General features: G+C 40.6%; 1 protein-coding gene across 6 annotated transcripts in view; it reads right to left on the bottom strand.

Moving 5' to 3' along the window:
• GRB14 (growth factor receptor bound protein 14) overlaps positions 1–16,834 on the bottom strand; it is a 71,811-nt gene that overhangs the window by 44,971 nt on the left and 10,006 nt on the right. For 3 of the 6 annotated variants that reach the window (XR_014853487.1, XR_014853486.1, XM_085066609.1), the window contains exons 1-2: positions 13,749–14,097; positions 11,995–12,127 (exon numbers count right to left, since the gene is read on the bottom strand). Coding sequence is in view for 4 of the 6 variants with exons in the window: in XM_085066609.1 (XP_084922735.1) it covers positions 11,995–12,127; positions 13,749–13,879 (264 nt within the window). In the remaining 2 variants the exon portion in view is untranslated. Of the gene's footprint in view, positions 1–11,994; positions 12,128–13,748; positions 14,098–16,834 lie in introns of those variants that run through there. The other 3 variants (XM_085066607.1, XM_085066605.1, XM_085066606.1) reach the window with 3 other exon arrangements.

The raw sequence follows: 16,834 nt of genomic DNA, 5'->3' as shown, positions 1-16,834 counted from the left end.
TGCCAAGTCACAAAGAGAATTTCTTTAGAGACAGACATTTGATCCTCATTGTTAGCTTTAAAACAAGTTTCTAATAAACCCATGAATCAATTAAAACACAGCTGATATTACCCAATTCCTTGCCTCATAATAAAGGTTCAGTTTTAACTATGACTCCTTTCACATTCAGTTCATAACAGCAAGAGATCCATAGCAACTAATCTTTTAGGTTTAAGGTATTTATTTAATTTTATTTTTGTCTCTTAATCTCCAGTCCAAAACCCTTATGATTGTTTTGATAAAATACAAAGTATTTCTGAGATTAAGTTTAAAGTGTTAATTCTGTAACATTTGGAATTAACATCCTTTTCTACTAGAGATAGCTATGATAAATGTCAAGTGTTTGCAATTAGGTTTTTACCTTTCAGGCACACAGTTTTTATTTCCTGTGGGAGCGTGTTTTCAAAATTCTATAATATAGCTCTAAAATTTTGCTGTAAGAGTCAGAAAAAAACTTGTGGTACCAGAGCCTGATCCCATAGGCATTCTATTCAAGGAATACTAGACATGCATATGTTTGCAGCACCAGGACAAAAAACTCCCTCTACTCTTTTTTCCTTGGATCTTATGAAAAAATATTTGGGTAGTAATGACTGTAGAATTTGCAGCATTGCATTCGTGACTTTACTGAGAAAGAAACAAAAATAACCCAAACCATTTTTCCTTACCCCTGGGTACCGAAGGTCCTTGGCTCTTGAAAGCATGTGCAGCTTTTTGCTCTATGAATAAAATTGACCTATTTGTATCCAAGGTGAAGCAAAGGCTTATTTTCCTCAGTGAAATTATCTGTATTTTATCTTTTCCAATCAGACCAGACCCATTCAGAAAGTAACCAAAAACTTAAGTGTTGCATTTGACTTGGTGATAAAAATCCAATATTCAAATAATATTAGGTTTTAAATAAAAATATTACATTAATTTATGTATACTAGTGAAAATAAACATGGTTGCACCCAAGAGTACTAACAATAATATTTTCTCTTCTTAAATTTCACAAATACCCATTTAAGAAAATAATTTGAATAAAACAGAACTTCTAAGCACAAGCCTTGCAGGATCACTTCACCATGTGAAAGTCCAGAGGACTTCTGTTGATAAATGTGAGATACAGAAAGGCTTTGAAAGCCAATTATGTCTTCAGGGAAACATATACAACCACTTTTTTTTTTTTTTTTCTACAGATAAAAGATTTCACTTGTCCATGGCAAGTTTGCAAGGAATTTCGCTGGTGCTGGTGGACAGGAAGGAAATCAGATCCAGCTCGCTTGAGAGCTCTGTGAAATGACTGTGTTTATGCAGCTTTTCACTCCTATTTTTGTCACTAAGCTACCAGATACAGTTGTGAAAACATTGTGCAGATACTTTTTAGATACTTCAAAATATAAACCACTTCTACTTCTTGCCACTTAAGAAAGCGTGACTAAATGGAGTGGGCAAGAATTGAAATGCCTTTAGTAAATTAGTAACTCCAAGTAAGGGTTTTATAACAACATATGGAATAGAGATATCCTGCTAGAAGAGGAAGGTCAGTGATGTCCTTAAGGCACTGAATATGGAGTCACAAGAGCTGATCTATTCCTAGCTCTGCCAGATATAATGAAGGAATGTGAGCATTTATAGGTAACGAGCAAATCAGATTCAGCTTTTGCTTCTGTAGATGGAAACAAAAAAAATCTAGATAATAAAAATACAGTTAGGTTTATAAAAATCTTTGATGCTATTTTTTGTACTTGTTTTGTTTTCAAGCTAAGGCAGAAGTTTATTACACAAAGACCAACAGGTAAGTTAGTCGTGGTCCTCCTTGCACTTCCTTGTGAGAGTGCTCCTGTCTGCCTGGCACTGTCACTTTTCTCTTTACTAGAAGAGTCTATTAAGATGTGACCATAGAGACACACAGGGGGTGGTTTTTGCATAGGTACATTTACATACACTTTTACATACAAATACTATTTTCTTTAAAACCACCCCAGAAAAGAAAGGTTTCAAAGTGATTGAGTTGCTGCTGTTCTACTCATATAGTCCCTTAGACAAAGAAATCTAATAGGGGCTGACTTCACACAGAACATACAGTGCACCGTCTTAGAGGGTCAGTAAGGACTGGTGCAGATTCAGTTGCACTAAAACAGACTATATTACCTGTAAAGCAACATAGACACTATAATGCCCCTAGGAACTTCACAAGAAGTTTGAGCCTCAAGGAACATAATGCAGTTTTCCATCCTCACCAATCTTTCTCTCAGACTTGGGGGATCTTAAAGCCTTACTACACATGCTTCTTGCAAAGTGTTTCAGCTGCTATTTTTGTAATCAAGAGGTTCAAGCCTGATAGAAAAGCACACTGATGAAGTTCTGTCAGCTCAGTTACATCAGAAAACCCTCGTATCGCATGGGCTTCCCTCTCACTACATAGCAGTAAATTCTAGTGATTATGAGAATAAATTCTTGCAAACTTCCAGCCTATTTCTCAACAGCTGATACCATTTCAGTGCCATTATCAAGAGCTTGCAGCTGTTCATAAACACCAAGACTTAATGTAATCAGTAACAGGAGTTATCATAACATAACTAATATTAAAAAGCTATTTATAGCCTAAGAATGCAGTAATTGAAAAATCTCATTCTGATCACAGGACAATCTAGTGTATCTTGTTTTCCTGTGGATGTAATACCAAGGGAAGAAGCTAAAATATAGACACACCAGTATGCAGTATAAGCATACCAGAAACAGGCAGGAACACCTCATCAGTATCCTAATTAGAAGCACAGGCACACCTCTAAGATAACCGATATATATTTCTCTCTTGAGACTTAAGAATTAAATATCATGAAGACTATTGGCTAAAATATGAGCTGATTAGCTGCAAATGAATGTTCTGTGACTGAAACAGGAGAAAAGCAAGTTCACATTGTTACTAGAGCAGAGGTCTAATTTCTCCTCCCTCAACTGTCCTTCTTGAAAAATTTTTGTTGGCCTGATTAACATTTTTTTTAAATCTTCCCATCTGAGGTGACTCCCACCAGTACTATAACATGAGAGGCATGCTTAAATACTCTGTCTTGAAGGTTTCCTTTTCTGTTCATTCCCAAATCAAAAGCAGTCATAAAGGTGTGAATGCCTTTAGAAGCAGCAGCTTTAAATATGTTGAAGACAAGCAAGGAGAACATGGGCATTGGTCAACTGTTATCTCCCATTTATCATTGCCGAATTTCACCACTTGCTAGAGACACAAGTGCCATCTTGTTAATAGGAATAATCAACTGCTAGAAAAGTCTGGAAAGTCTGAGCCCTGAAATCCCCAACTGGAAGCTGTATCAGTTACTGCCTCTGCATATACACAAAAAGAGATCTACATGAATTGTCCATAACAGGATACTCTTCCACTGCCTGGCCATCGGCATTCCTGATATTCAAGCACCAAACAGAAAACAATTATCCTAAAGTTACTCTAGATATCTAAGTGATCTGCAGATGTTAAGACACTGATACTGCTGTCTTCTACTACACAGTTTGGTAAAAAGGGTGAGAGATCTCAGGGTTATTGTCAGTTTCTATATTTTTTCTTATACAAGGGAAAATGAAAGCAGAGAGTGAAGCATGATATAAACACGTTTAAAAATGAGGAGTCCTTTTCCTGTCCTAGGAGTGACATCTCCAATTGATCCAGTTTTGATTACAACCCCAGCTTCATCTCTTACTTACACTGGCACAGCATGAAGATTACCACTACAAAGAGTTAAAAAGATCATGAAGTAAAAATCATGGAGGAGCAACCATATCAGTGGCTCTGGAATTACCATGTGGAGAACAAATAAGTCCTCAGTTACCTACTGTAAACAGATACAAGAAAATACAAATTTATAAAGAATATTGTTTTATCAATCAGAAATATTCAGTAACATTCTACATGCTTCACAAAGTTGATTCCACCTGGTGAAAACTAACCAGGTTCAACAGTGGTTTTATATGGAGGCATGTTTTTTTAAATGAAAAATGTAAATTATACTTATTGTGTCAACATTTATGCATGGAAGTAAGATGGAAATATTTCTCTACTTGTTTCTACAGGCTCAAGTTCTTATTTGAAAAGATAATAACTCTCAGAACATCCAAAATGCAGCAGTGCAAGGACATGCCAAAAACTGCACCAAAATTCCTAGTAAAAATTGATCTGAGTTTGGGCTCCATTCTTCGGTTAATGCCCAAACACTAGAATAGCAAAATTTTATGATGATTAAATCATAAAAAATTTATCATCTTACATGCTTTTTAGTACTGTAAAATGTATGGTAAACTACTTCGTATTTTCTCCTTCTGTTGCACAGAATTTCATTCAAAAGAGGTTGTAAACCTTTATTAAGAATGCTCTAAGTTGTCAGCTTCACCAAACCAGTAGCATTTAAGGTAATTTAACTATTCATTATTGACTATCCTCAGTCTCATTCAATGCAACTATAAAACTGTTTATGATATAAAAATAGCAATACCTGATATAAAGCAGGTGTTTACAATACTGGGCAATGAGACAACAAAAGTAGACCAGAACAGAACTACAGAGGTTTTAGAAGACCAGAAGAAAACATTGACAAAAAACAAAACAGAGGAAAAAACCACACAAAAATATTTAAAGCTTGATCCAATTTTATGAATGTTAGTAAATACCGTTCTGGTTAATCTAAACTGTGTGTCCCAGGATGTCAGAGGGGAATGTGTATCTGTTGTGATCAAAAGACAGTTCAGACAATGGTCTGTAAAAGGAAGATGCCAACAGTGCTCTCTTGTTGCAATACTGACCTCTTGCATGCCTCCCTTACCACAGCATCACTTAGTGACAGTGCCATCAATGAGAAGACACCTCAAAAAAGATCTGGCAGTAAAATATTTCTTTAGTCATGGTTCTGTCTATGGCAGGTATGGAGTGGCTACAAAATGACCCAACCTCTTCAGTTGTCCAGTCTAACCCTAAATAAAAGTGCCCATCCCTGGGAGCAATAATAAATAAGAACAGTGTTGGTATCTATTACATCTCATTTCCTTCTGAAAATTATGAGTATTCAACCTCCATTCATGAGAGATTAATCTTTTAATGTCAACTTCAATAAAAGTGAATTATCAAAAGTGACTCAGCAGCATTAGAGAAGAAGCTCCCTGCAGTTTCACTTGGCTTTAACTGACAAGTCTCTTGTATATTCAAAGAAGTTGATACTATTTGTATCATCACCTGCCCTCGCCACCCTGTAATGACAGAGAGACATCATGGGACCAAAATACCAGGCAGTCAACTCAGAATTCAAGAGATAAATATTAAAGATTCACTTTTTGGAAAATCAAGGTTACCACATTTACAGAGGTTTTCTAGATCTACTGCAACATCACAGAGGTTTCTTGTTCAAAACAGAACTTCCCAAATGGCACAGAAGAGGCAGTTTCTAGTACTGAGAAAACGAACCTAAAAGATAAGCAACTTCAGTTTTGACTTTTAGGCTGATGAATCCAAAGCAATCAAAATCCAAAGGATTATTAAAATCATTCCAATCTGACAAACATCAGCAAAATGCCTACCAAAATCTTTTACAGTACTGATGATTTTTTTATTCTATATATGTAAAAATTGTAAAACTTCAAGCCTAACATTTTCTTGATGTTACCCAATTAAGCAACAAGCTTGCAGAGGCAATATCATAGTAACCACAAAAGTTAGAGTGACCTTGTTCACTTGCTTATTAGAAAGGAGAAAAAAAGAAGACATGCTATTTTTCATGAAGTTAGAATGTCTACAGTCTTTGTCTGGGCTGTTTTTGGACAGCAACGAAGTACGAGGTTAATATGTGAAAGAAAGCATTGCGGGTTGACATGAAGTTTGACAGAAAGCAACTAATTTCTCATCTCTATAAGAAAGATACACTAATGAATGAAGCAACGTAAAGAAGATAAAGTAAAATCCAAAACGAGAAAGAAAAGAAACAAACAGGTGATCATTCTGAAGTTTTCCCATGCTGATATATCAGATGTCTTGTGCTAGGGCACCTCCAGTATAAACTAGATGATATTCCTGATTTCTAAAATCAGGATTTTTACCTACGTAGACAAGTGACTTTCTGTCACAGTGTTAAGATGACTGGTCAAAGTACAAAGGTACCTGCATTAAAATAGCAAGTTTTAACAGGGCTCTAAATAATTCCAATCTACAGTAGTATCAGTTAATCTTTCCTTTGTGGGCAGGTTCAACCATATAAATTAAGAACAGAGCACAGAAACTGGGGCAGACCACCAAATTAAACACAACAAAAAGGAATTCAACTGGATCCTTTTTGCAATCCTTTAATATTAGAGACTTCATTGAGCTCTGTAAGTTGGTACTGTACAAAATACTTTTACTGTTTATCTATAAACTGGTTGGAAGGATAATTTTCCTTCCATTCTGACACACAAATTCTAAGTCTTTTTTGTGTAATTTGAGGGGAAGACGTGGAAAACTGATATATGCTTAGAGGCTGTAAAGAAGAAAATACTGGAGAAGTGATAGAGGAGGATACTGTGCAATTGTCTCCAGTTTGGAAGGAAATCTGGTAAGAGACAGATAGGAATTACAGAAAATTCAAGTAATACCTCTTTTGGTTGGAAAAGAAGTCTCAACCCTTGGAAAGGGATTAGAAATTTATGAAAAATTGCATTTCAGTGAAAAACCCTTTTGTTTTTGCATTGTTTAAAAGTCAAGAGAAAACATACTTCAGCCAAAAAAATCCATCATGAAAACGTCTAAGTACCAAAAATGTAGCCATTTATGTTTGCTAGTAGAATTATATGCAAAGTTTTGAAGAATGAGGCTTTAAGCAGATACACTAGAAGACCCTGAACTATAGTGTAAAAAAATAAATGGTACTCCAATTACAACAGTCAATGCTCAATATTATTCATAAACTTAGAACAGCACACATTTTAAAAAAAATTTTTAAATCTGCTTTTTAACACAAAGTTCCTGTTAGCTCTTCTTTGTCAAAATCTTTGTGAATACAAAAAAGCAAAGTGACATTCCACTACAATCACATGTATTTGAGGTCTCGATACAACTGATTTCCTGGAAAGAACATTTTGAGAGTATATTTGGCTTCTACATGATAAAAATATCTACTTGTTTAGAACATCAAGAAAGACAAAAGAGGCAAGGTAAAATTTCAGATTTGAGTGTTCCTCACCTTGAGATTTACTTGAGCTTTATTTTTGCACTTCTAATTTAATTTAAAGAAACAAGGCACTAATTACCTTGAACTACTTTTGTCATGAAACACTTTTTGGCTTATCCTTGAGCAGGGCAAGAACTGTCACTGCAGTGCAAATGATTCAGGTTTTGTTTTCAGAAAGCATTAAAAACTCAGCTTCCATAGAGCTACAGTAACCTCTTCTTAGCTCATTTGACCAGAGTTAACAAGAACAGAATGAGTTTTCTTACAGTTCATATTTTTCCCCACTAATATTTATTTTGGTCATAATTGAAGACAAAAGTACAGTGGTTTATATTTTCAGTTCCTTGTCATTTCTTAGAGAACACAGGCTCTGAGATACAGTTGGATTTTCCATACGAGTTCATGAATTCCACCTAATAGCAGGAAATGCTTAGTTCCTCAGAGGAGGGCAACATTTCCCACCATCCACCAAGGTGGCCATGCTGTGTTGGACATGAGGGGAAAGATGATTATTTTGGCAAATTCAGATAAAAGTTTTCCACGACGAAACATAAAATTCAGTTTATCTGAACACATTTCATAGAATCATAGAATCATCAAGGTTGGAACAGGCCTTTAAGATCATCCAGTCCAACCATCAACCCAGCAGCACCACTGTAACCCCTAAACCACTGAACTGTCCCCCAGCGCCAGATGCAGATGCCTCTGAAACACCTCCAGTGATGGTGACTCCACTGCCTCCCTGGGCATCCTACTCTGATGCCTGACCACCCTAACAGTGACAAAAATTTTTCAATTATCTAATCTGAATTTCCCCTCTCTCAGTTTAAGAACCCTTCCTTGTGTTCCCTCACTGCAGGTGCTTCAGAAGAGACCAGCCCCCAGCTCATTCCAACCTCTCTTCAGGGAGCTGCAGAGAGCAAGGAGGACCCTCCTGAGACTCCTCATGACTAAACAAACCCAGCTCCCTCAGCCACTCCTTCTAAGACATGTTCTCTGGTCCCTTCATGAGCCTTGCTGCCCTTCGATGGACACTCTCCAGTATCTCCATGTCGTTTTTTAGAGTGAGGAGCCCAGAAGTTAACACAAGTTAACAAGGTGTGACCTCACCAGCCCCAAGTACAGTCACTTCCCTGGTCCTGCTGGAGCTACTATTCTTCATACAAGCCAAGATGCTCTTGGCCTTCTTGGCCACCTGCGCACAAACTGGCTGATGTTCAGCCTCTGTCAACGAGCAGCCCCAGGACATTTTCTGCTGGGCCACTTTCCAGCCACTCTGCCCCCAGCCTGTGGCACTGCCTGGGGTTGTTGTGGGCAGTGTGTAGGACCTGGCACTTGGTCATGTTGAACCTCATGTTGTTGGTCTGGCCCATTGATCCAGCCTGTCCTGATCCCTCTGCAGGGCCTCCTACCCTCCAGCAGATCAACAATCTCAACTAACTTCAGAAATTTGCTAATTGTAGACTCCATCCTCTCATCTAGATCAGCAATAAAGATATTAAACAAGACTGGGCCCAACACTGATCCCTGGGGGACACCACTCATGACTGGATACCAACTGGATGCAGCACCATTTACCATCGCTCTCTGGGCCTGTCCACCCAGACAGTTCTTAACACTGGGAAGAGTGTACCTGTCCAAGAGTGTACCTGTCCAAGTCCAGAAGAGTGCCAGCTTTTCTGGACTTCTTCAGTGAAAGGGTTGTTAAGCACTGGAACAGGCTGTCCAGGGATGTGGTAGAGTCACCATTCCCGGCAGTGCTCAAGGAATGACTGGACATGGCAATTAGAGCTATGGTTAATTGGGCATGGCGGTGTTTGGTCAAAGGTTGGACCCAATAATATTGGAGGTCTTTTCCAAACTTAATGATTCTATGATTCCAAGATATAACACCAGACTCTTCCAAACTGCAAGGGGGGAAAAGAGATGGATATCTGTGTTGATGGGGCAGACCAAATAATGTTCGGACACACAGACATACTACCTCCCAAGCTCAGAGAAAACTCACTATTCTGCTACGTGGCTTTTACCAATTTGCTTTTATAAACTTATTTTCAGTGAGTCAACCCCACAAACATGCTGTTCAAGCAGCATGTTCAATGTTTTGAGAGGCTTATGATAAAAGATCATCAGAAGACAGTAAGAATTTCAGCTTAGAAAAACAAGAATTCAAAATAATGTTAATAATCTATTTCGAAGTAGAAAGATTTCAGACGTCACATGTGCTATGAATAAAAAAGCAGATATTCATGACAACTTCTTTCTTCTATGGAAGCAGAAAATCTTTTCTGGAAAGAAAAACAAGACAGAAGAGGCATCTTTTTTTTCACTTTTAGAAACACCCATTTTGATAATAGTTACCTACAAGACATAAGTAGAAATTCACTCTGCAATTTTTCTTCCCTATGCTTGAAATTAAAAGCACAGTAGAAAAAGAAACTAAATCAAAAGCAAGCATTCTAAAAGAAGAATCACTGAAAACATATGTAGATCATCACAGAGGCAACAGAAAAAATTCTGGCAGCTGTCAACGCTATGCACAAAAAAAATTCTTAAGAGTAGATGGTTTTTCTTAAGAGTTAGCAAACTATCAAACTGTAACAGTAATATTCATGAAATTTTTGTATACAGATATGTATTTGCACACAGAGCTGCTACAAAGTTGACAAAATAAGGACGGAGGGTGGAAACACAACATTTACAAGCACAGTTCCACAGCCACCTGTGGGAAGTCAAAGTCACAGCCAGTTCACTTCTCTTGGCACACCTGCTTAGCACCCCCTCTCTTTTAAAAGCTGAATAGTTCTATTAATCTGTTAGAAGACTTCAACCTGAATTTCAAAGTTTAAAGTTTAATTTGCCAGTTGTCACTTGGCCTTTAATAATTTTAGATTAAGAATGTAACAGTCATGCTGAGTCTGACAAATGGTCTGCTTGGCCTAGTATCATTTCTCCTGCAGTGGCCATAAACAGACACCTAGGCGACTAGGAGAAGCCACGGTGTTGTTAAAATGCCTCTACAAAACAGTGGATTTTTCTCCATTTTCCTGGTTGCTGAAAAACGGGTCAGGCCCTCCACAGACACCAGCACTACGTTAACTCGCTTCTCTCAGGAAAACAGTTGTTCTTGTTCCCCCTTTTACCAGAGAGAGCACTACATTCTTAAATGAAAAACCAAGAGAAATGGAAGGACTGTGAGTGGAAATCATTGCAAAAATATTACATGAACCTTTATGAAGAAGCAGAAGTAAAGTCAGTGAAGATATGAACTTCAACTTCTGGAAGACTGAGGCTAACACTTAGCTGGTTTAACTGATCAAGCCTGTCAGTAATGTTAAATATGACTGGCTACAAAAGAGTTGACCTTTGTGTGTTAAATCATGCTTTCCAGTTGCAAGTCCAAAGATTACCACAATGACTGCAATTTAAGTCTGCAACATGACTAATTTTAACTATTTTTTTTAAAATGTGACTTTTAGTCCTTTTGTTCTGAAAGATAATGTTACCCATTCAGTGCTTTTCCTGCCTCTGCAGAGACATTTAAAGCTTCCACCTTGCCCAAAGATGAAACTGGCACAATTTTATCCCACTGCATTAACAAAGTTCAGATGCACACTGACCAGAAATCCTTCAGATTGGTATTGCCCTTGTAGGAGAAGAACTAAAAGCAAAAGTAGTCCAGAAAGACACCATACCTTAGAGAGACACCATGGAGTACATGCAAAATATGGCAAGACAGAATCAGTGCAATTTCCCAGACACATACATGTTTTTCACTGGATAAGAGGTGAGAAGGTTCCTCCTTAAGGTGCTAGCCACAACTTGGCTAACAAAGTTCTCTGGCAGGTGCACAGAAACAGCTGAGGCAGGTTAGCTTCAGATAAGTTAATACAACCACAAGAAAGTTCAACTTCCACACATATTCTTCATGCAAATCTAAAAACGGAATAGCCAGCAGCAGTTTAAATTCTTACAACTCCAATATCACCCTGAAAACTGTTAAGACAGGGATCCTGCAGACCACCAAAATAGAGAATGCAAAAGAGGTAGTACTCTTAATCCCACAGATGTTCCTTGTCAGAACTCTTTCCAGTCTCAAGAAGAGAAGAGAGAATGAGACAGCCTTCAAAGAGTGAAACAGGTCTTTGACACCAGTAATCTCCATTAACTGGAAACTCTTCCTCCTCTACCCCTGCTCAGGATAACAAATGCACTGTGTCTGATCCCACTCGGATCTTCCCCTGCCTTACAGTTTAAGGTCTTTATGGAAACATAGTGACATCAGCCATACACTGACAAAACACACAGACATTAAAAATATAGCCAGGTACACAGCATTTGCTCCTTCCCCATCAATTTAGGTTTCTTTCATTATCCTGGCAAAATCAGAACTTCAGAAAAGCTGCTCAGTGACTGTTAAAACCCTCTGTTCTGTAACACTGATGACAGTAATTGGAGGTGGGGAGGAAGGGAAAAAAGAAATTAACTTCTCATTTAAGGACATAAAGTACTGCCTGCCTGCCCCTGGTTCCCCTTAAACTGAAAAATCTGCAGAGCCACACACAGACTCTGTGAAAGAGCAGTCATGTCTTAAGTCACAGATTCCAAAACCTCATTTTCTACAATCATTGATGACCTAGAGAGAAAATTTCACCAAATTACAGAAATATGGAACACCTCTATTAGAAAAATAACTTAATAGGTAACCGGGCTTTTCCTCAAGCTTTCATTAAACCAATTTAGAAACTGGCAAATAATAATTTATAAATCTTACCTGCTTTTTTCTTGAAGTTGCCTTGGGCAACAGACTGGCTGACAAAACTGATGCAAACGGCGAGCAACACAGCTCGGGAAAAGGATTTGGAATCGATGGGTTCTCCAAAATACTGTCACCTTTCTTTTTTCTCCTATTTCAACAGAATACATAATATCAACCAATAATTGTAACAACTGCTGTTAAAATTGCAATATCCAACCACAATACACGAACTACTAAGGCACTAACACCACGATGCTTCCTGGTTGCAGCAATTAGCTTTTTTTTTGCAGTTATTTCATTTAATCAGTAGGCTGAATATATTAACATACAGTGCCTAACACTACTTGAAAGCAATCCAAGTGTTCAGCTCTGAATATAAAGTTGTTTGAATATGCTTAAGTCTTTGCAGAGTAAGAGCACAGATATATTTATATTGGCTTCTAAGGACATTAGTAAATATTTTGTTGTCCCTGTGTTTATGCCATTCCCTATGTACACATATTACAACAGTAGATGCGTGTAACTTCTCAGCAAAACTTCCCAAGTACATCACAACAGTATTTTAGACAAATGGGAACTTTTTTTTTTAACCAGAATCAAATCAAAGTGACTGACAAGACAAAATAGTGCAAAGCAATCCATTTTTTTTCCTGTTTTCAGTTAGTTAGTTTTGTATTGGAATTCCTGCAGCTCCATAATAAAATACATGTCTCAGTTGCTGCTGTCTGCTTAAACAGGATTGTGTCAGAAGTACCACCAAGCAGCATTTGCAGGAGTAGTGAAGGTAATCACTACTGTATGTGCTGAAGAGCTCAGGCACTGGTTTAAAGTATCACATTAATAACGTGGTTGTTTAGACTGCTGTGTACATTACAGGGCATTGTTTTCTCACATAAAATATTGAAGAGCACTTTGTAGACTTGATTTCATCTGAAGACCTGTACCCAAAGCACCTGATGTATTTGTCCCTGCCAACATGCAATAAGATTTTTCTACATGTGCAAGTTGATGTCTCCAAGCTTAATATTTTACTTTATTACCTTCTTTATTATCACTCCAGATTTCGTATGGCAATTGGCATGAAGTAGGGAAAACAATCAGAAGAAGGTATCAATACAGAATGAAGATGCTTTACTTACTGAAAATCATCACCAAACGTTCATTTAAAGTGATATTATGCTTTAGGAGGAGCAAAAAATCCTGCATGCAGTATTTTAAGATTTTGTAAACTTCAGTCTACCGAAACTCATCAGATGCTTCATGAAAAACCCAGCTCACAGCTTCCTTTGCTAAGAATAGAGACCAATGCCTTTAAGAGCAGCCCGAGAGGTACCAAGCGGGTGCACACCGCTGACAGCGGCACCGCTCCCGGGGAAGCGGCTTTATCTCACCAACACTCTCAGAAAGACACTGCAAGGATAAAGTAGCGGCTGGCTCAGCCTCACAAGGCAGGCTCGGCACCGCCGGCTCCTTTCACCTCCAACCGGGAAACCTCACAAATAAAAAGGGGCTTGGGGGTGGGACACACACACGCACCCGCAGCGGCGGAAAGTCTCTGCAGGGCCGGGAAACAACTTTTGAGCTGCGGGGAGGCGCGGGCCGGTCCAGAGCCAGGCCGCCCCCTCCTGCGCCTCGCCCCCTCCCCAGGCCGCCTCGCCCCGGCCCCGCCAGCCCCGTCCCGCCCGCAGGGCGCTGCCCGCCCCCCGACGGCAGCGGGCGGCCCTGGAGGGAGCGGCGGGGCGGCGGCGCCCGCCCGGCTCCGGCCTTACCTGTCGGGGGGCGAGGGCGGCGGGTCCCCCCCGGGGGGCCGAGGGGGCGGGCGGGGAGAGCCGCGGGGGCCGCCGCCAGCAGGCTCCGCCGCCCGCCCTGCGCCGGGCGCACCGGGCAGCGGGGCGGCCATCGGCGGCGGCGACGTCCTGGCGGGGCGGCACGGCGGCGAGCGGCCCCGGCGCTGCCGGGCGGAGGCTGCTCTCGCTCCCGCTGCGGAGGAGGGGGAGGCGACGGGGAGCGGGGGGAAGCGCCGCCCGGGCGGCACCGAGCGCCTTCCCCGGCACACGTGCGAGGGCGGTGGCGGGGGCGGGCGGCCGCCGGCTCCGCGCCGCCACGGGGAGGCAGAGCGGGGCGGGCGGGGGCCGAGCGGTGCCCTTCGGCTGCTCAGCCAGGCCGGGCGGCGGAGCGGGGCGGGGCGGGGCGGGGCGGGCCCGGCAGGTGCGCGGCACCGGGACCCGAGGCCTTGGCGTGACCCGGCGGGGCCGGGGGCGGCGGGAGCCCCGCGGAGCGAGCCAGGGCCCGGGCTCTGCTCGCCCTGCGCCTCGGCGCCTTCGCCCGAGCGGGGTTTGCGCGGCCAGCGCTGCCCCCGGCGTGACCCGTGCCCTGCTGCCCAGCGCGGGCTGCACGCTGCCGGACGGGCCTGGCGAATCATTAACTGCGCTGGCATCCATCTGGGCAGCGGGAATTTATGGTTATGCCTTAGAGAAACAGGGAGTGATCGAGGCCGGGGGACAGACCCGTTATCTTGTGCCAGAAAAGCGGCTCGTGAGGAGGCTGGGCTCCCGGCTGGGCTCGGCAGCCACGTCCAGCCACAGCCTGGAGGACAGCAGGATGTGAAAAGGTTTTCCCTCGTGCCCAGGGCTGCTCCACAGCAGCCTGCTGCTGCTCTGCTTTATGTACACGAAACCCTCTGTGGCAATTCCATGGCCATCCCTGCCAGCGTTCATCCTGTTCCAAAATGTAAAATAGCCCTTGCTGTATTGAAGAACAGTTTGATGGCACCAAGCAGAGTGGGTAATATTGTGTAAGTCAGTCAGTTTGATAGTCAAAAACTGAAAACCCTTGGTAAGGACAACCTTCTGACTGTCCTTGGCATGGTCAGGGGCAGTAACTGAGATGTGAGACTGGTGAAAATATAGAATGTGTTGAGGCAAATGCTTTGCTGTTTTCCTGGATCCACTGAAAAAATTACCACACACAAGCCAAGATTTCAATTCTGGAGAAAGATTTTCCTGTCACAGAAGCAATACTCACAGTTTTCATTTTGGCTGAGTCACAGATGATTTTGCAGGACATTCATTTTCAATGAAATGAACGATTTCTTGTCCCCTGAACAGCCCATTCTGTTACACTGACAGCAGATGTAGAAGACTGAGTTGATTAACAGCTGTTATATACAAAGTCTGGCAAATATTTCAGGAATTTTATAGTGTCAGATAATTGACTGGATTTGCTCATTGCTTGTGAACAGCTATCCTTTTACAAAACTGCAGAGGCCAGGCCAGTGGGTTTTTTTGCCTAATTGATTCACAGACATAACTGTGGCATGTTAAACCTCATTGTCTCCAGAAGCATAGAAGGCAGGATAACTGCTATAGGTGCTCTAGTAGAAAACTGAGATCAGGAAGAGATAAAAACCTGCAAGTGGCCATTGTATGCTGATATTTGTCAGCATTTAAAAAGTTCAGCCACAAAAAGAATATATTTTGAATTTTCACCTATTATGTGCAACTTGTTACGTAGCTGCAACCTGACATACATGGCACATTTTTGTGTCTTTGGCTTAGTCATGTAATTGTTTTAAAATGCCAGGCAAATTTTAAAAAACACAATTAGAATGAATAATAGCAAATAAATACTTTATTTTTCAAAATAACTTTCATGGTAATCTATTTAGTCATGACAGCAACAAAGCCACTTCAAGAAAAAATCAATAAAAATGTAATGCTATTATAATTTCACTTGCATGTAGTAAGAAACAAATTGACTTAATTATTTTTCTGTATCTGAGAGATTGTCCTGATACTTGCTACTGCCAGTGCTTTCTCTGGGAATAGCATTGCATGAGGGAAATACAGCCAGTGGAATCCTGAGGCACCACAAAGAACCTATGTGGTTGTTCCAGTGTAGCATTGGAAATGTTGCATGGATGAGAATGTGAAACTAAAGGTTTTCCTGACTTACTCTCTCTCTTTGCAAACAACTGCAAGTATAAAAAAGGTTTCCTGAGCTTGGCTAAAGATATCTGAGAGCATTTGACCTAGAATCTGCTCAAGTGTAACCTTTTTTAACTCCTCCTTTGAACAAGTACAAACCCAGTAATCTCTGAGCAGTTAATAGAGTTGATATTAAAAGACTGGCAGATTTCTGCTAAGTCCCAACACCAAAACATTTGTTGAGCTGTGTGAATTGGTTTCCTTTTCATCATAAATACACTTAGCTGCCTAGTGTGTTTTTTGATAATTGCTGTGCTTGTGCAACACGGTGGTTCTTCTTCAAGATTTACTATTTCCCTAAACCCAAATTTCTGTGTATTCTTCAATACTCAACTCAGTAGGCTTTTTTTTCCTCTTTTTTTTATCTTTCTTAGTCATAATCAGGATAAGTTGTTTATCAAGTAAAATTAAAATATATATTGAGAAAAATCCCAATGGACTCAAGCTATTCAGTATGCACCCGACTTCCAGAAAATCAAGCTCTCCAGTTCTCAAAAGCCTGTATGCTATTTAGAATCACAACACTTGATTATGTGACAAAATTATGCCTTTAATTAAAGTAAACTCACAATTATTACTGACAAAGTGGAGGTTTAAGAAATCCAAACTACCTCTGCTTATCTTTGAAAACTGTAGGGGATTTTTGTTGGATTTTTTTGTCACCCTTCCACACATCTCCCCTTGCTTTTAGCAAAATACTCACAATGTATGTATAATGGTTTTACCATAAAAAGCTTCACTGCCCTAAGCGAACTGGTATCATACCTTTACAACATCTTTTGCTGCAGTAGTGGAGAAAGGAATTATCTCTACTCAAGTGCTAGAGTGAAGCCACAGAAATAGCTGCTTTTTCCAGTGCAAGGCTGTAA

Source organism: Lichenostomus cassidix, chromosome 7, assembly GCF_008360975.1.
Source record: "Lichenostomus cassidix isolate B80296 chromosome 7, HeHo_3.0, whole genome shotgun sequence".
Lineage (NCBI taxonomy): Eukaryota > Metazoa > Chordata > Aves > Passeriformes > Meliphagidae > Lichenostomus > Lichenostomus cassidix.
This window is presented reverse-complemented; position numbering and strand designations above follow the sequence as displayed.